This window comes from Canis lupus, chromosome 13 (assembly GCF_011100685.1).
Source record: "Canis lupus familiaris isolate Mischka breed German Shepherd chromosome 13, alternate assembly UU_Cfam_GSD_1.0, whole genome shotgun sequence".
Classification (NCBI taxonomy): domain Eukaryota; kingdom Metazoa; phylum Chordata; class Mammalia; order Carnivora; family Canidae; genus Canis; species Canis lupus.
Genome location: NC_049234.1, coordinates 18,884,086 through 18,904,203, shown reverse-complemented (window position 1 = coordinate 18,904,203; position 20,118 = coordinate 18,884,086). Strand labels below are relative to the sequence as shown.

Below are 20,118 nucleotides of genomic sequence, written 5' to 3'. Positions count from 1 at the left end.
TCAAGATGTCCTTACCACATTCTTGAACTGAATCCTTGTGTGGTGGAAGAAAAATTCCCAAATAATTTTCAATGAAGTGTGCCTTATCGCTAAGCAGCAATTAAGTGCTTTCAAAATTTCACATTCACAGAATGATCCCAACAATCTCACTACTTTGCAATGCTGTTTCTAAAAGAGAACATTTATAGTTTGGGAAAATAGCACAAAAATGAAAACTGTTGGAATTGTTTTGGTTGCTGAAAATATACTTGGCCTCATGGCTGTGGCGCTGAAGAAAGGAAAGAGCTTTGGCTCTGAGCTCAGGCAGATCCTGAGTTTGAACCCCAGCTCCTTCATTTACTGTGTCCTTAATAGGCAATTAGCTTCCTTTATAGTCTGCATCTTTCCCTATAAAAATGAGGTCAGTAATGTCTACTTCTGAACATGACAAAGAATAAGGGGCAGAGCTTGGCTGTACTGGATACTTATTGTTAAAATAGCTGTCATTTGCTGGCCTACTATGTGTCTGGCACAGTCAAGTGCTTATGAACACATATTCTCTTACAACAAGGTGGGGTTGATACTTGGGGTGACCAATTTGGCCCAGTTTGCCTGGGACTGTCTGATCTTACAACTAAAAGTCCTGAGTCCCAGAAATTCTCTGTCTGGGACAAATGAGGATGGTTGGTCACTCTATTAATATTATGGCCTCCTGCTACAGGTGTGGAAACTGAGGCTCAGAGAGTATGTACAAATTGCTCAATATCCCACCGCTGGGAAAGAGTAGGCCTGGTATTCAGACCCAAGCTTGAATAACCTCAAACCTGCACTCTTTCTGCAGCCCTCAACCCTGCTCAGTAAATGTTGCTCTCTTTGCCATTTCCTAGAACATTCTGGATTTAACAGATATTTATAGATCAGATTGCATTTTTTTCAAAAGTCTTCAGTTATCTTTAATAAGTCTTTAGGACTGCATGCATGTGCGTGTTTGTGTGGGTCTGAGAGTAGGGGATTGCTCTCCAAGTAGCAGTGATAATGAAAATGATAGTTTAAAATCCCAACATTTATTTCAAAGACTGTTCTATCTGTTGTCCATTCATTCATTTTGTCCATTCATTCATTTATTCATCCACTCATTCAACAGGTATATAGTGAAGTCTTACTGTGTGCCAGATACTGGGGCAGATACAAAGAAGACTAAGATGCAGGCCTCCAGATGCTCAATGTAATGGAACTTAAGGGATGGGTTGTAAAATGCTATGACACTATGAGGCAAGCCCTCCATCATTCCCATCTCCCCTCACACACTCAAGCCATGCAGATCATCTCTAATGAAGCTCCAAGTTCATTCCTGACACTAGGTTTTGTTTTTTTTTTTTTTTTTTTTTTGCATTAGCTGTTAACTTCTGCTCAGAAGATTCTTTCTCCTAATCTTGGTCATTCAGATCTAGGATGAAATGTGATTTCTTCAGAAAAAGCTTCATAGACCACTTCCAGCTAAATTGACCATAAAGAAATTCTCTATTAGCTCGTCCTGTTTTGATGACCTTCGTTGGGTTTATTTATCACTATTTGATATTCATCTTCGTTGATCGTTTGCTTGCTTTTTGCCTGCTCTTGCCAACAGAGAGAGTGTAAATTCCAGGAAGGAGAGGTAACTTATTTTATTGTTTGTTTTATTAATGGCTGTTTTCCCAGAACTTAAAACAATGCTAGGCACCCAGAATCAGTCAGTAAGTGATTTTTGAATGAACAAAATGAATGAATTAGCAAGTGTTTTGGATGCTGGAAGTGGTAGTCAACTCAACATGAATGCAGAGGTATGAGGGGAACTTTGCTTGAAGGGATATCTGAATTTACCCTAATTCTTTTATCCTCCCGCTTTTAAAGGTAGTATGTTCTTATGTTCTCAGTTAAAAAAAGGAAAAATGTAAAGAAATCACAAACAAAAAAGGCCCATCATAGCATAACACTATAATACTTTATTGTATATTGTCTCCTGGCTCTCTTTACATTTGTGTTCACAAATACTTTTGAACAAAAACAAATCACTTTTTTCACAGTTCTATACTTTTTGTAAGAGGTAAGTATTTTCTTACATTATCATTTTATAGATAGCTTTATTATTCATCAGAATGATGAAGTATTGGGATTTATCTAGTCAAGTATATCATTGACCTTTGGAGTTGCCTTTTTGCCATTGTGGACAATATTGGACTCAACAGCCTTGCAGATAGGTTATTTTTGCATGGATTCACCTGATAGTTTAAAATAGAAACAAAAGGACTTTGGTTTGACTTCTAGATTTACCCATTTCTTTTAAGCATTTGTTTGAAATTTTTTAAGTTTCCTCATCTGTAAAATGGGGAGGAGTGCTTACATCACAGGGCAATTGGGCAAATTAAATTTTGTTAATGAAGGTAATGTGATCAGCACAAAGTGTGCAATAAATATTAGCTATCCTTGATAATTTCCTTTGATTAAACTCTAGAAATCAAATGGGCTTTCCTATTTATCTTAAGGGACAAATAGAAACTTGCTAAATGTATGGATCAGGTAGGAGACGTGAAGTCGAGAATAAGATTTATTTTTTTATAAATTATGGAAGAACCCACTTCATCAGCCACAAACTTTAACATAAAGGTTATATTAACTTTGACCCTCACACTGTCCAGATAGCAGCCCTGTTCACAGCCCTGTTCATATTGCCCCTGGAAATATGCTCTTCTGGACACATGGTAAGAGTAGGTTGGTCAAGATAACGCTGGTGGTTTAAGCTGGATAATTGGGAGGATGGAGAGCACTTTGACTAGAGAATGAAGCTAGAGAGGTAAATTTTGCCTGGCCCAAGTTCAGTTTTTAATACATAGATGTGTCTAGCAGATTGTCCAGAAAAACATATCAGGGCTAGAGATGTTGGCTTCAGTAAACTATCTGATAGTGGAAACTATCTGAGACCTTGGCAATAGAGATCATCTAAATCAAAAAGAATTGCCTTTTAAACCATTTGTTTAAAAATTTTGAAGTTTCCTCCTCTGTGAAATGGAAAGGAGTGCTTACTTCATAGGACAATTGGACAAATTTTGTTTCCCTTCTGATAAGAAATTGGAAGCTCCTCCAAAAATATCTGCTTTGTTTTCAATAGATGCTGTCACTTGGTGTCTGATTTAATTTGTAAATTTTAATTTTTATTTTATTTAATTTTATTTATATTTTCTTTTTTATTTGAAAGTATGATTAACATAAAGCATTATATTAGTTTCAGGGGTACAGTGAGACCGTTTTCTATACATTACTCAGTGCTCATCATGAGAAGTGTACTCTTACTCCCTTCTCTCTATTTCACCTACTCCCTACTCACCTCCCTGCTGAAAACCACCAGTTTGCTCTCTGTATTTAAGAGTCTGGTTTCTTTTGTTTGTCTCTTTTTTTGTTTGTTTTGTTTCTTAAATTACACATATGAGTGAAACCATAAGGCATTTGTCTTTCTCTCTCTGACTTATTCCACTTAGCATTATACCCTCTAGATCCATCCATTATTCATATTTTCAACAAGCAACTCATAAGCACATAAGTAATAGCAGAGTCACACATTGATAAAATCATGTTTATTTAGTGATGTCTGACAAATAGAGAAAGTAAAAAGAATATTTAAAAAATGTATAACTTATATATAAATACTTTAAAAGAGAAAAGCTGAACACATGTGGTGACATTAAAAGAATGTATACATTTAAGTTTGCAGCCTTATAGCTTGACACATTAGATACACATATGAATACACATGTATCTTGTTCATGAGTTTGCATAATTAGGGCCCAAGGATAAGTTTTGGGCATGTCTACAATAATTCTGAACTCCCATAAAATTTGTGGTATTTTACCACCACAGTCATGTTGATGTTGTTCTTATTTTCCAAATCTAAGACCAGCACATTTGAAAGTAATCAAAGGTTGTAATCAGGTGCTTTGAGCCCCAGTTTACTCATCAGAAAGATGAAGAAAATCTCTGCTGATGTGTTCTGCTTCTTCTGAATGAAAAAGCATAAGCCCCAACAGCCTCCAGCATATAGAAATGTATGAGGGCTGACAGGCCTGGTCCTCTCTGTATTAGGGGGAGTTTTCTGTTTAGCTTCTTTCTTTGGAAAGGAGTCAACTTGTCTGCAATGGAGCAAGTTTATCACACCAGTCCACTTAGCTAACAAACATTCCATTCCTGTAGATACAGTCTGTTTCCTAGTGTGCAATGAAACAGAAGACTAATAGTCTCTGGATTTCAAACTGAAGAGCTACACATTTCCTCAGATCTTGAACCTGGAAGTTCAGAGTTGAGCCACTCAAAAAGAGAGTTCAACAGAGATCCCTTAAATCAAACTTCACTGTATGGCAAAATATTCTCATGACATGTTCAGTATGATATTGAATTTCACTGTGACATTCATGACAGTGACATTTTCTTGATATTGCACTAGTGTATAACAAAATAAGATGAGTGTAATGTGATAGAATACACAGTAAAACATGTATCTGATTTCTTAAATTTATACAAATTTTCATTTGTAGTCAATACCACAGAAAAGTAAGTCATCCCTAAGTACTATCCTGAGCTTACCTTGATTTCAAGTTTACAGTTAATCATATCTTTCATTTAAAAAAAAAGACAGATATAACTGACCTTAAATGACCACAGAAAATACATAGGACTCAGGGGTAAAATAATAATTCTTCTTAATTTTCTTATATTCATTTGATGGTGGGTAGCTACAGTTTGCCTCCATGGGTATGCTTCTCAAGGAATACATGTTACATTTCCCCTCTGCTGGTGTTTGGCTTTAACTCTTGGAGGAAGGCCTCACGGTTATGAGGACAGTTGCTGTGACAGGTGCAGGTCCCAATGACCATCACTGGTTTCTTGATGATCTGACCTGGGGAACACTGGAACTCCACCTGGATGGTTTTGGTGTTGTGGGGAGTGCAGCATCGGCCATCACTACAGACCCCACAGAACCTGGGCTTATAAGTGTGCAGGCTAGTGCAGTTCTTGAACTGCAGGTGGATGGCTTTGAGTGACTTTGTGGTACGAAGACACTTTTTTCCTTTCTGAGAAAGAAGAAAAGGAGAGATCATGGAATGGCTACCACTCCTCCAAGGGTAATTATATTTATATAATATAAATATTATTTATATTATATAAATATAATATATATATTTATATATATATAAAGCTATATTTTTCAAGGCACTGGGACAGGTTTTGGTGTTGTTTTAGCCAATGTATCCTTAGGCATTATAAAGAGAAAGGGAATATACCTGGCAGCATTGCATACCTACTAATGCTTCACATACTTTTCAGACATTAATTCACTTAACATTCTTAGCAATATTTGCTCCTACAAGGATCGATTATTTATGTAAGGAACAACTGTGCAAGTTTCACAGATTAGTAAATGGGAGTCTCAAAGGCCCAAAGTCACCAGAAACACCTAATTATTGAATGTCTGACACAAGCTCATGCCTTCTATTATACCATAACCTCGGGAATGAAAGTGGGATTTAAGATTATTTTCCAATGAATGCATATAAGTAGAGAATTTATTCAATATGCCATTAGTAATAGTTGATGAGGGACCCTCATATTGATAATTCAGCACAGCATTGACTCTGTTTATTTCCCACTTAGATTTCTTTACCCACAGGGATCCCTGGGTGGCTCAGCGGTTTGGGGCCTGCCTTCAGCCAGGGGCGTGATCCTGGAGTCTCGGGATTGAGTCCTGCATCGGACTTCCTGCGTGGAGCCTGCTTCTCCCTCTGCCTGTGTCTCTGCCTCTCCCTCTCTCTCTCTGTGTGTCTCTCATGAATAAATAAATACAATCTTTAAAAAATTAATTAATTAAAAACAAGATTTCTTGACCCACTAATTTGCCATAAGTCTCCTGCTTTTCACTTTCCTAGGCACAGCCCACAGCTGTGGAGTCATGAGCCTTGGGATTCTCTTAAATCAGTGGCTCTCAAACTTTACTATACATCAGAATCCTCTAGAAGGTTTGCTAAAACACAGATTGTTGGGCCTTACACTCAGAGTTTCTGATTCAGTAGGTCTGATTTGGGCCCCAATAATGTGCATTTCTAACAAGTTCTTAGATGACAATGCTGGTTTGGGGAGCCACACTTTGAGAAGCACTGGCTGACATTTAAGCAACTCTTCATGTTAGGAAGCTATGATTATTATGCTAGTATCTCCCTAGATGCCAAATAAATTTTGGAATCTTTATGAAATGTATGTAAGTAACAAATATAATATCTCCCCTTATAAAACTGGGTGCAAGTTACACAAAAGAATGTAAGAATTTTGTCAAAAGAAACAATAGAAAAAGCAAAATTTTAGAGGCATGGCATGAAAAAGCCTTATTTAATAAAGAAGTAAATGTGTTCTTAACAATATTAAGGGCCTCTTGTTTCTTCCTTTTTCATATTTAATGTGTAACCTATATTCTTGCCAATGTCCACAAAAAGGCACAAGGTCAGCAACATCTGCATGTGAGTGTGTGTGTGTGTGTGTATGAGAGAGAGAGAGAGAGAGAGAGAGAGAGAGAAAGAGAGACTAAGGGAAGTAGAGAGATGGGAACAGAGATATCTAGAGAGAGAAGGAGAGAGAGAGAGAGAGAGAGAGAGGCAGAGAGGTGGCTTTGTGGGTGAACCTACATAACTGTACTACATGTATGATATAATTCCCCTAAGAGTGGGGAGGTGCACCTTCTAGCACATAATTTTAGGGATAAGATGTTTCTATGTATTCTTTCAAAATTGGTGGAAGAAACATAATTAGGATGGATCCCCAAAAGTCATATAGCTATATAGCCATACAACTAATATGATTGCTGGAGACGTATTTTAGCAATAAATAGAAACGCTGCCTAATGTTAATAGAGTAATCTCTGCCCAGCCACTTTGTAAATTCATTCTGTTTAATCCTCATGACAACTTTGAGGTAGGTACTGTCAATAGCCTCATTATATGGGAGAAGAAATTGAGGCTTAGAGGCTAAGAAAAGTCATCCAGATCCCACAGCTCGTTCATGTGTAAGCCAGGATTTAGGTTGTCGGGCTCTATCTAGAGTCACACCCTTAAGCATTAGGTGATATTGCCTCAGTGTAGAGATATGTATATTTTTCATCATTAGACACTATTTTGGCCTTGGGTTTGTACAAATTTCCATATAATGGTTCAATTTGGTTGGGTATTGCATTTATCTGATCTAGGGCTCCAGTAACAAGGCCTCTGATGTCATCAGGAACCAATCAGAGCTTCTGATCCGCATGCCTTATAGTCAGTGTTAACACACTGAGTTGATACACTTCCAGCAAAAAGGGAAAGAAATGTGCTATTTTATTTGGCACATATCGCCTTATGCTGGCAAATGTACTATTCCCACTAGACTTTTTAAAATACTGAAAATAATTCCCAGACATCCATTCATTTATTTATCAACAATTGTTTATCAAGCACACAATATGGACCAGGTAGGATGTTGGGCACTGAGGGTTGAGCGAGCAAGCCTAAGGGTGAAAAAAAAAAAAAAAATGAGGTCAGAAATGAACTCTCTGAAATCAACTCTGCTTGGCAACTGAGCAGCCAGTTTTTTTCCAGGAATGGAATGGGATTTGCCAGACCATCTCGACTAGGGACACTATTAGAGTTGCTGGCTCCTCCCTCTACCTGTGGACCTGCCGTGAGTTGCTTGGGATAATTCAAAACATGAAAGAGAAAAAAAGAAGGTGAGTCCACTCACTGCAGGAACTTGTCTGCCTTTTCTCTGGGATTCACTCCCAGCTAGAGCTGATGTCTGAGTCAACTAGTGTCACCGTGTCACAATGACTTTCTAGAGCCCAGACGTCCATGAGGCAAAGCTACCTCCTCAAGGATGGGAGGCTGTCTCTAGGCTCCTACCTTATCTGCTGGTTGCTGGTGTTCTTGTTCACAGGGCCGCACCATGCAGAGCCGAGTCTGCTTCACCATTTCACACTGTGGATTTCTGTTGGTGACCCGGGTGGAAAAACCCATGCCACAGCTCTTGGAACATGCGCTCCACTCTGTGGTCTGTTCGATGCAGTTGATGCCGGAGTCAGAGACTGCAACTCCTAGCGTGGCTTCTGTCCTGTAGGCTATGGGGCAGACAAACAAAAGCAGCCACGTTGCGTAAAACACGAGGACTGCCAAATGATCCTTTCAACCATCATTGGAAAGAGGGCCTCATTCAATTCTGTACCCACTAAACTCAGGTGCTCCTGCGGCGCCTGGGTTGCTCAGTGGTTGAGTGTCTGCCTTTGACTCAGGACGTGATCCCAGGGTCCTGGGATAGAGTCCTGCCTCAGGCTCCCTGCAGGAAGCCTGCTTCTCCCTCTACCTGTGTCTCTGCCTCTCTCTGTGTGTCTCTCATGAATAAATGAATAAAATCTTTAAAAATAAAAAATAAACAAACTCTGGTGCTCTCAGGGGCCAGAACTGGACCTCGGTATTTATAAACTCTAAAGAGGTGGCACAATGCTGGCACACTGTAGGCCTTCCAGAAATTCTTTGTGGAATGGCTGTCCACCTTGTCCTGAAGAAGCTTGGGAGACCCTATCTTTAAGAAGTCCAGCAGTTTGAAGAACGTAGAACAGTATAATAGCATCAACAACCATTCCATAAGCTATAAAACGTGATTTTATACAGAGAAAGGATCATGATGAAATTTTAGTTGGATGAGCAATTAGAACCTACGGACTCAAAAGAGTGAGGAAGGCAATACTTTGCTCAAGGGAGGTGAAACTGGTTGTTTGGATTCTTGGGATATAGACACTTGGACTTTGATTACACAAAGTTCTGTCTCAATGTTTAATATGTATGGCTTGGGGCACTTCTGTTCTACATGGCAGTTTTCCTATCTGTAAGGCATAGCTGATAATTTCTGACCTCAGGAAAGCTGTAAAGCTCTGCTTACTGCCAGCATAAATAATCTGGCTGGTTCATGGCTTCTAAAATATTCTCTACTGGCTCTTGAATTTTTTTTTTTCAAAAAGCTATTTCCTTTATAAGATAAAACAAAAAGGAAAGCAAAACAAAGATCCTTGGCCCTTTCTACAGCATCAATCGGGAAGGTGGCATTTCTCTGTGACACCTGTAGCATTCTCTAGGGAGGCTGATCTTGAAAGCACATGGGCAATACACAGAATCTGGAAAAGAATGATTTCTTTTTACTTTTACCTCTGTGATGTTAATAAGGGTCAGGTGGGATGGACTAAAATATAAACAGTAGTCCTGCAATAGGACTAAGTCAGTTCCCTTGCTCAAAAGAACCACTGAATGCAGCAGGTTCTCTTTAGGAGAAACTGTGCATACTTCAATAACTTGGCTAGGATTCACACATGTGATGCGTTTGATCTCAGTGGGCAATCTGGAATCCACAACTGAATGGCCAGGAACGGAGGCCAGTTTCTCATCGCAAATCCGACACAGCACACATGCCTTGTGCCTGCATTTAACCTGTGCAGTGATCACTTTCAGGTATCCTGAGTCTCTTACCTGGAAGGGCAAGGCCTCCCAACTCTCCCTTCTCATTTGAGTCACAGATCCACTTTTCGCAGCACTCCCCGGGCACTTCAACTTTTCTTGGAGCTGGGCAATCAGGCTGGGGCAGGAGCAGGTCCTCTCCACAGCGAGGCACACAGCCAATCTGCCCATCTCTGCAGGCGCACTGGTATTTGCAGCTTGGCTGGAAGGTCTCCCCGCTTTGGTAAATGACCCCATCAAACACACAGTTGTCTCCTTCTACCGCTAGAGCATTGGGGAAGCAAGGCAGAGAGGGAAGGGGCAGAGAGCAAAATCAGGGATGGAGTGTGGTGGAGAAGCTACGCAAGCTACATGCAAACCCCAGATCCTCCTTTTTCCCGTTGAAGTGATCTGTTTCTTCTCTATCTCTGGCAGAGAGCGGTCCTCACGGAGGCCTCTGAGAGCAAGAAGAAAGCGTGAAGGCCATCTGCTCCTGCCACTTATTTTACAGATGAGGAGGAGGTGCATGACCAAGAAGTGACACTCCCCAGGTGCCACAGCTGTTGTTCCCAATGATAAAGTCATTTTTCTAGAACCTCTTTCGATCCTCCTACTCCAGCAGCTTAGAATTAAAAAGAAAAAAGTGCATTGCATATTCACCAAGTAGGTCAAATCTGGAAGGGGTGCTTGGCATTCCAGCACAACAATCACCACTAACTTAGAGAAGACAGGGGCGGCCTCCAACTAACGGGGCATCACGTGGAAAGATGATCTCCATCCATTACCTTTCACCAGCCTGAATGGGCTGGTTTCCTGCATTTTCTTTTATTCACAGCCCAGACTGGGGTTACACAGTCGTCCCAGGAGAGCAGGGGTTGCTTTAGCTCAAATAGGACCGTTACAGGTGTGCAAACAAACCTGCTGGGCGGCAGGTGGGGGAACTGTGAGCTTGGGAGTAAGCCCAAGGTTCCATCGCCCCCGCGAGCATCCCCTTGGAAATGTCCAAAGGAAATGATTTCACTGGCCCTAAAGTCGGCTCTGCTCCCCAGCTATCCGGACTCCACTCTCAGGAGGCGAGGGATGAAGGCGTCTCACCTTTGCCGGCCGCTTTCCTCTCCGGGCTCCCAAAGCCACGAGCGCCCCTCACCTCCACCCGCCCAGACCTTGCCCGCGCACAGCACCACCTGCGGCACCCTCGCCGCTGTTACCATTTGCACCTCGCCCTCTGGGAAGGGGGAAGGAGAGGGGCCGAGGGGCAGGCGGCGCGGGGGCCGGGGTTACCCATGCAGATGCCGCCTCCCGCGCTGGGGTCCGCTCTGCGGTCGCAGAAGAGGCCGCGGCTCTCCTCGCAGGGCTGCAGCGGGGAGCAGCTCTCGCCGCGCTGGCGGGCGCACACCAGGCAGCAGGAGCAGTCGTCCAGCACGGCTCGCACCCCGGGGGCGCAGGCCGGCGGCGTCGGGGCGCACCGGGCCGGACACTGGGTGGGACAGCGCTGGGCGGCGGCGACCTGGCGCGGGCGGGACAGGAAGGGGGAAGCTCTCAGCGGCGACCGTGGGAGGCGCGATCGCGCGCTGCCCCGCAGGGCCGAGCCGCTCACCTGTCCCAGGACCTGGAGCAGCAGGAAGGCCAGGCCAAAGCACCGCCTGGGCACCCCGCGCACGCTCTGCATGGTCAGGCTTTGCCCTCGCGCTTGCAGCGAACAAGCCCCCTGCAGGTCGGGCGCGCGCCTCTGGTCCCCGGCGGCCCCCGCGGAGCTCTTATAGCGCGCTCGCCGGACGCGCTCGAGCCGGTTGGCTGCGGGGCAGGCGGGGGCGGGGGGCGCGCTGGGTGGGGAATGGAACGAACCCCGGGGTTGCCATGGCAATTGGCCGTGGGTGCCGCTCTCCTTAGGGCGCGGCCCGGGGCCTGCGTGTGCCTGTGTGTGGCGACTGGCTCTTCCCGGAGCGCCGGGAGGGGCAGGGTGGAGTCGCGCGGCGGGGACCCAGGGGCGCCCGAGCGCGTGGGAAGGAAACGCCCGTTTGCTCCTGGAAGCCGCTTCGCCTTCCCCCGGGACCGGACCCCGGGGCGCCCCACCCGCTGCGCGCGGGGCTGCGGGCGCGGGGCTGTCCTCGGGGGGCGCCTGCAGGTTGGGGCCATCTGCGGGGGCCTGGCGAGAGGCCCGGGGGCTTAGTCAGAAGGGAAGCACGTGCAAGTTTGTCACCGTTTAGGGCACTCTTTGGATGTGTGTGTGGGGGGGGGAGGGGCTAGGGGGGAGGGGAGCAGAGAGAAGAAGGAACGTGGAGGGGAAAAGCAAGAAAAGAGCAGGCAAAAGCAAAAAGCAAAGCGTCCCAGCGCCACGATGGGGGATGCCGTTGGCCAAATGGCAACGTTGCTTTGATTCTAATCACTCCAACTCCCTACTGGTTCTTAAAACAAACAAACTAAACAAAAACCGAAGCGATTCCTTGGGCTTGGAAGAAATAAAGTGAAAACATTATACAATGAAAATGTAAGAGCCTGAGTTAAATATGAGCTTTCTTCCTGATAGAAAAAAAAAAAAAAAGTCTTGAAACACCTGTTGTACCATGTCTAACGTCACGCAGCACATGTCAGAATCCAAGAGCCTCTGAGAGTTGGTGAGGCAGGTTCAGCTCAGCCACTGTCCAAAGGTCAGTGAGTTAGGTAAGAAGCGGGGAGGTATTTGCTTTCCTTGGCTGACCCCTTCCAGCAAATCTCTCTCTCAGGTGGCATCCGTGTTTTAAAAATTGCAGTGAAGCGCTTGTCATCTCTCATGAGAATGAGAGCAGTTTTGCTGCTCCAAAGGTGATATTGCTTGAGGGATTAAAAGAAAATTTCTCCCCTACTTCAACTTTGCTGCTGCCTCTGGGGTAACTAGGCCCAGCTCCTCCGAGGATAGCCACGTTGGAAAGACACTTTATAAGAAAAATTATACAGTCTTGTGATGTAACGCTAGACTTGAAAAAGAAACAAATTCTCTCTACATCATCCGTCTCTGACACGAAGGAAAGCAAAGACAGCTTGCGTAAGGGGCCAGGCCTGCCCTTGCAATGCCTGTTCCCCATGGTGAAGTCATCCCCAGCCCCTTCAGGAGAGTTCTCTGAGCAACTTGAGACTGCTATTAGGTAGTTCCAAGCCTGCAATCATTCTGCTTCCTTTGAGGTAAACCAGACTCAGCAGGACTCCAAGCTTGACAAGAAATTGAACAGCTAATCTGTGCCATGCGTAGGACACTCACGTATCCTTCAAGTTGACAAGCTCCATGGATCATCTGGCCTAGTGCATCTGGCCCACTCAGGTGCACATCAGAATCAACCAAGGTGTATTTTTTTTTTAAGTGCAGATTCTTAGACCCACTCTTGACCTACTGAGTTGGATTCTCTGGTGAGGGCTCTTGGTAGACAGCTTTTCACTGTATTTTGGAAAGGGAGCTGACTTTGGGAAACCTATAGGTATGGAACAACTAGAAGCATAGCTAATGGGGAAGCAAGAATATTGGCCGGGTTTTCAAAGTATGGATAGCCAGAATAAGGAGAAATCGGCAGCATTGAGGCTCAGCTGACTCTTCTTGGAAAGGGGGAAGATGAGAGGAAAAATGTGAATTCAAGATAAGGATGAAAATGTCAGGAAGTCACGGCTAATGTGAGCCTCTTGGTTGCAACCCATAGAAACCAAACTGGAACTAGCTTCAGCAAGACGACTTCCGGAGGGAAGCTGCGGTATTTCACATATAACTGCTGGGAAAGGTGCTACTAGGCCTCAGAGGCCACTAGGATCAGGGCCTTGGAGCTATCAAGACTCCATCTCTCCATCTGTTCTCACTGCTCTTCTGGGTGTCAGCTTTACTCTGTCCCACCACAGACCAGCTTCTCCATATAAGGGAAGTATCAACCTAAAAGTCTCCCTAGCCTCTTACATTGCAACCTTATCACTGCAGAAGGAATGTCCCTCTCTCTTGGCTCAGTTTGGAAAGTTCCAGGAGAGGAGTTGGATGAGCTCACCCTGGGTTAATTGAAGGAGACAAGAAAGATGAGGAATGGGGATTAGCTAACACCACACAGTTGGAATGGGGTGAAGAATAGTTCCCTAGGAAAGAAGGGATTATTCTTTGAGAAGAAAACAAGCATGACAGGCAAAACAGTACATATCCACTCTACCATCTGCTATAAATGCTCCTGGATAAGGAGCTCCATACTAAAACAATTGGAAATTGAAAATGAATTCATCTGATAAGTATCAGGTCATGCTTTGCTGCCTCCAGGACATCTGTCAAGTCCTCCATGCTGGGATAGATTTTGTCCTCTCTGTTGGCCTGGCACCTGTGCTTTTCGTTCCATCTCTGAACTCATTGAGTAACAGTGACGTTACTGTTTCTGTGCTTGTCTCCATCTCTTACCCAGGAGCCCTTGAGAACAGGGGGTACTTCATAGTTTCCATAACACTCCCAGGAATGGGCAAGCAGCCAGTTGTTCTTGGACCTTTTGAGATCCTGCCAACCCTGCTTTAAGCTTTGTCCCTTGTTACTGCTATGCTAAGTTTAGGTAAGAAAGAACTGGGGGTGTTATTCCTTAGCAACTATCTGCCATCATTACTGCTTCTGACATACACCTTCTCTCAGTTTTTCTTGGCACTATGAGTCTAAAGGATGGCATACAGGCTGGTGACTTCCTCCTGTCTGAAATAAATCCTGTGTCAATGGACATCTCTTAGGAAGTCAGGGGACATTATTACCTTATAAGCACTTCATGGGTTGCTCGTCTTGGCTACCAACCAAGAGGGCAGCTCCACTTGGTTATGAGGGGCAAGTATATTGGTGGATTCACTTCTCCATTCCATTCCATTCCATTCCATTCCATTCCATTCCATTCCATTCCATTCCATTCCATTCCATTCCATTCCATTCTATTTCTCTCCTCCTTTTCCTTCACCCCAGACATGACACTGGAGACTCCTTGTTCCTTCTCTATCTCAGATAGGCTGTTAATTGATTTTTACATTTGCGTTTTCAAGATTTTGTTTATTTTGAGGGAGCGAGAGAGTGAGAAAGAGCAGAAAGAGTGCAGTGGGAGAGAGGGAACCTCAAGGAGTCTCCATGCTGAGTGTGGAGCCCCAGGTCAGGCTCGATCTCCCAACCCTGAGATCATAACCTGAGTCAAAATCAAGAGTTGGACACTTAACCAACTGAGTCACCCAGGTGCCCCAATTTATATTCTTATTACTTGTCAGTACTCCTACCCAGAATACATATAGAGAACTCCTTACAACTTTATGAAGGTAAAATTTTATGTAAGTTTCCACGTTGGGATGCCTGGGTGGCTCAGCGGTTGAGCATCTGCCTTTGGCTCAGGGTGTGATCCTGGAGTCCTGGGATCAAGTCCCGCATCGGGCTCCCTGCATGGGGCCTGCTTCTCCCTCTGCCTGTGTCTCTGCCTCTTTCTCTCTGTGTCTTTCATGAATAAATAAATAATCTTTGAAAAACAAAGTTTCCATTGTTGTTTTATTTTTTTTAGTTTAAAAAAAGATTTTAAAAATATATTGGCACTAGTTTCTGTAGCAAGCGAGAGAAATATAAAGCACAGAACCCCATATTAAAAATGAAACAAAGAAAAGGCAGTGACCATGATGCTATCACCTCCAGGACAACTGTCTCCCTCTTCTCTCCTCAGTGATCACATTCTCCATAAACCTGTAGACACTGATTGTATCTTCATTCAGTCATTATTTAGCGAAGCCACATGTACTCTGGGAATGTGCCCCATATATCAACCTCACAGCTCTTGAATGATTTAGTTTCTTTTTTTCTGAATTTTCTTCATAGGTCCCTTTCCTGGGGCCCCAGGGACTTGGTGGAACACTAGATAATTCCCATTATATGTTAGGCTGGCCAGCTTTACAAGGTGTAGGCTTCTATGGTTAATTTTCATTACATCCTCTTGTTTCTCTGACAGATCTCTCGAGTTCTTGTTTTCCTGGAAATGATGAGGGACAGAGAAAAAGCAGTGACAGGAGATGAAATATTAAATATATAATGTTTGGGGTTATCCTCTTTGGAAACATCTTCCTATTGCCCACATTTAAAAAATTTATTTTGTAGTGCATTTCTTACACAAAAGAAAAATCCAGAAGATTAAGTAAAAAAGAAATTCAAGCTAGAAATTGGCTAGAAATGTGAAAAGTTAATTTCTCCCACTACTAAATGACCTCCTAATAGGAAAATGGGCTCTTTGAAGCTGAAATTTTTTAAAAAGTGTTTGAGCCAGGGGGCACCTGGGTGGTCCAGTCAGTTAGGCATCCAACTCTTAGTGTCAGCTCGGGTCTTGATCTCAGGGTTGTCAGTTCAAGGCCTGCGTTGGGCTCCATGCTGGATGTGGAGCCTACTTAAAAAAATAAAATAAAAAAGGTTTTGAACTGGAATGGAGTTTGTCAAGTTTATGTACATGTCACACTCCCAGCCTCCAGGCACCAACATTACCCCACCTGCACTAAGGAAAGTGGCTATGAGCAAGTCTTTCTATGTGATTTCTTTATGGCTTATAACCGCCAGGTAAAGTATAACCAGTTCTGCGCCATGAACCAGAATCCTCTAGAGCAGAAATTTGTGTCAGAGACAAAGGCACATGCCTGTGGACTGGACATAAGGTTGGCCAATAACCTCTCAGGAGTGCTCCACATTGGATGACAATGGACTCAACTCATAAATGCTGGTGGCCAAGTGAGCACAGAGAAGGGAAATAATATCACTTAAATATAGGCAAAGTCCTGAATAACTTTAAATGATTGTTCCTGGAGAAAGAAAATATTCTTTTTTTGGGCAAGTCCCTATTCCCAAATGATATCTCAGAGCCCCAAAAAGCTTGTACAGCCTCTCCTACCCAATTTATGAATTCTCAGAAAAAAATAAGGTAGACTTTTAGGAGATGTGGGGCCACAGAACTGTGTTATGCTTGACAATGTGAATGTTCATATGTCTAATTCATTAAGTGATAATAATTTATACTTCATGGCATGAATAAAAAATGAATAAGATGTTTTATGTTTTCAAGGATTTTATAACCTAGGAGGAAAATGAAGTAAAAAAAATAAAAACTGTCACCTAAGGCAGAATGTGATCATTTCTGTCCATGAATATAGGCAAAGTAACATGGGAGCATAAAGGGAAATGAATTTAATTGCTGTGAGAACATGGAGTAGTGGAGGTTGGGGAACGAGTGTTGGGAAAACTAATCATTCCATGTTCATTGTTTGTCTTTTCGCTAAGCCACATTGCCCTGAAGACTAACATTGAGTTGGATAGTGCATGGGTGGGAATTTGAAAGCTGGAAGTGTGGTGAGTTGAACAGAGAGACCATGGAAGAAAAGTACAAGAAAAATTCAGAACTTGTTCAGGAAATGAAGAGTGGATTAATTTATCTGGAACAGAGCAAGGTAACGGGAAATAAGGTTGGAAAAGTAGACCACAGCCACCAACCCTTGGAAGAATATAAATGCCAAGCTGTAGAGTTTAGGGTTGTTCTTTTTTTTTTTTAAGTCTATCTATCTATCTTCTATCTATTAGCAAGGAGCTGCATAATCAGGGCCTATTTGGAATGTTTTCTTCAAAAATTTATGCTTAATTACAGAAGTAGGTGACTGGGCATAAGTAATGCAGTTATAGTGTTTTTGCAACAGTGCAGGGAGAGATAACGAGGATTGGAACTAGCAGACTGGCCCTGGGCATGGAAAGGCAAGGTTGGAGATAAAAGATGATTTGCTTTCCATGAAGCTCTGGGTGAGTGTGGATGGCTGGGGTAGTGATTATATAAGTATGATTCCAGGTTTGACCCTAGATGACTAAGTAGCTGAGATAGCATTTTGGTGGAAGCCAAATAGCTTCTGTAATAAAATATCTCTCCATCTGACTACCAGGGCTCGAATTCTTAGATCTTAGATGATTTACCGGGCTAGTCTGTGCCTCAGTTTCTTTTTCTGTTTGTAAGATAGAAATGATAATAATTATTTTTTCTTCCTAGGATTGTTGATAGTATAAGTAAGGTGAGAGATAGAAAGCCCTGCAGCCCTTCTCAATGGGGTTCTGTGAAAGAATTAAGCTCTAATACCATGAGGCTTCCCTTTCAATGAATTAACTTCTTTCCTGCATGTTGAATAGTGTTAGCAGGTAACACACACTATGGGGAACCACACAGGGCATCTTAGAAAGATATTATGCCTGGGTTAGGTGATCTTGAGGATAATTCAAGGAACTCGAGTTTTGTTCTGGACTGGCTGCTGATGGGAAGTAGAAGCAAGTTCATGATTGGTCGTCTTAATAATCTTTATTGCAAAGGCAGGATGAACAAAGCACGGATAGAATTATTTTGGAGGAAGAAATGACAGTGGCTCAGGTTAGCTGGGTCAGGGGAAGCTTGGCCATTTTTGGAGTCTCATAGTGTCTTTAATTTCTGTCACACATGATATAGAGTGGTCTTCTCTTTTAAAAAAATATTTTATTTATTTATTCATGAGAGACACAGAAAGAGACAGAGAGAGAGAGAGGCAGAGACACAGGCAGAGGGAGAAGCAGGCTCCATGCAGGGAGCCTGACGTGGGACTCAATCTGGGATTCCAGGATCACGTCCTGAGCCAAAGTCAGACGCTTAAACGCTGAGTGACCCAGGCATCCCTAGAGTGGTTTTTTCATGGAAAGTCCTCATCAAATGTTCATAATTCATAGCAGAGGAAACTCACAACCTAGTTGGTAGCAATAGTTATAAATAGTCCGGGCTTCTCTCCCTCTCTCTCTGTCTCTCTCTCTCTTTCTTACTGCTTCTTGTGAATAGCTTTGACTTTTCTCTGAGATGAGTAGAAGTAGAATTATCAAAGCAAAGGTTTGTATAATTTATGGTTTTGGATACAAATTTCCAATTCGCTTTCTAGAAGTGTTATCAGTGTACTCTTCTGCTAGCAGTATATGATAGTGGGAAAAATGTTGGACAGTTTCCAGAAAGCCAGTCCCTTGAGTGGTTGGGGTAATTTGTTAGAATGACCCAAACCTTTGGGGCATCTGGATGGCTCAGTCGGTTAAGTGTCTGACTCTTAATTCTGGCTCAGGAAATGATCTCAGGGTTGTGAGATCAAGCTTCCTGATGGGCTCTCTGATCAGAATGGAATCTGCTTAAGGTTCTCTTTCCCTCTGCCTCTGCCTCTCCCTGCTGGTTGTGTGCACTCTCTTTTTCTCTCTCTCTCAAAATAAATAAATAAATAAATAAATAAATAAATAAATAAATAAATAAATAAAATCTTAAAAAAAATTTACCCACATTTAGTGCTTTTAGTGGTTCTTCCTATCTGGTTCTCTTTCATTAGGTTTTACTGCTGAATTTGCTGGTCGCATAAGAAGGAGTCATTCCTTCCCACTATTCTTCCCTTCTTCCTTCTGTTGAAGGACTCTGCTTTTTCCTGTTGATTGAAATCAATAATACCAGTCAACACTGGGAACCACTTTTTTCTTGTTACCTAATCCTGGCCATTTTGCTGTCCTTATGTCCCTAGTCAGGAATTGCTATAGCTCATTCCTTCAAGTCATGTTTCCTTCAGGTTAAATGGACAACAAGATGTCACTAATCAAAATTCTCTTTTCCATTGTCTTTCTGGACTTTCCAGTGTCATGCTAAACACTGCTAGTCTTCTTTCAGAAGAATCTCCTCTTGCTGGTGCTAGCTTATGTGTGCTAGGTCACTTGTAAATCAACTAGAACAGTGGCTCTCAAGTATTTCTCACCATGACACTCATTAAGAAATATTGAAAATTTATATCATCATGAATAAAAATGTATAAATGCATGTTCACATATATACATACCAGTTTATATAAATCATTTCATACCCGTAGCTGTAATTAGAACAAAAATATCACAAAACAAATATGTCTTTACTACATGGCCCATGTTTGAATATTTGTTATTCTAGTCTCTTCTATTTAAAGAAAAAGCATGTTATGATAGTCTAAATTCATATTTTAACTTCTTTTTTTTTTTTTTTTTTTTTTTTTTTTTTTTTTTTTTTTTTTTTTTTTTTTTATTGGTGTTCAATTTACTAACATACAGAATAACACCCAGTGCCCGTCACCCATTCACTCCCACCCCCCTTTAACTTCTTAATGATAGAAGAGTGTCTCCTTGTTAGAGAAGGTGAAGAGTAACATAATAAATCTGTTCCTGGGACGCCTGGGTGGCTCAGCAGTTGAGCGTCTGCCTTCAGCTCAGGGTGTGATCCCAGAGTTCCAGAATCAAGTCCCACATCAGGCTCCCTGAATGGAGCCTGCTTCTCCCTCTGCCTATGTCTCTGCCTCGCTCTCTGTGTTTCTCATGAATAAATAAATAATATCTTAAAAAAATAAATCTGTTCCTGCATTTCTATTTTCTCCATCTTAGAATTTCTTCCTTTTTCTTGGACCAAGAAATTTCAGTTTGATTGATACAGCTCAGCCTTGATTCCAGTATTCATTACTCATCCCCAGCTACCTAAGCTAGAATATGGAATTCAGAATCTCTGGTAAATTCAATCATAACTGTAAATTCAGTGTGCTCTAGAATGATGCTTCCTTCCTCCTTTATTGGATATTATCAGCATCCATTTTC

General features: G+C 42.6%; 1 protein-coding gene and 1 long non-coding RNA gene across 2 annotated transcripts; both read right to left on the bottom strand.

Annotated features, from left to right (window-relative positions):
* Nucleotides 1–3,568: 3,568 nt before the first annotated feature.
* Nucleotides 3,569–11,660, bottom strand: CCN3 (cellular communication network factor 3). The gene is made up of 5 exons (XM_038555394.1): nt 11,104–11,660; nt 10,788–11,013; nt 9,540–9,791; nt 7,926–8,140; nt 3,569–5,078 (listed from the first exon to the last, which is right to left on the bottom strand). Exons 1-5 carry the CDS (start codon nt 11,173–11,175, stop codon nt 4,782–4,784), a joined length of 1,062 nt encoding a protein of 353 aa, XP_038411322.1. The 5' UTR covers nt 11,176–11,660; the 3' UTR covers nt 3,569–4,781.
* A 3,349-nt stretch (nt 11,661–15,009) lies between these two features.
* LOC119874485 lies at nt 15,010–19,455 on the bottom strand. The gene is made up of 3 exons (XR_005368286.1): nt 19,341–19,455; nt 18,800–18,938; nt 15,010–15,472 (listed from the first exon to the last, which is right to left on the bottom strand). It is a non-coding gene; the product is annotated as an uncharacterized LOC119874485 (long non-coding RNA).
* Between the last annotated feature and the right edge of the window lie 663 nt (nt 19,456–20,118).

What these genes read in the sequence shown, in the direction of transcription:
- CCN3 (XM_038555394.1), bottom strand. Translation starts at nt 11,175, where the DNA reads ATGCAGAGCGTGCGCGGGGTGCCCAGGCGGTGCTTTGGCCTGGCCTTC. An exon ending in GGGAGGCGGCATCTGCATGG is followed by an intron (nt 9,792 to 10,787) that starts GTAACCCCGGCC and finishes CCAATGCTCTAG; the next exon opens with CGGTAGAAGGAGACAACTGT. An exon ending in ACCAGCAACCAGCAGATAAG is followed by an intron (nt 5,079 to 7,925) that starts GTAGGAGCCTAG and finishes CTTCTTTCTCAG; the next exon opens with AAAGGAAAAAAGTGTCTTCG.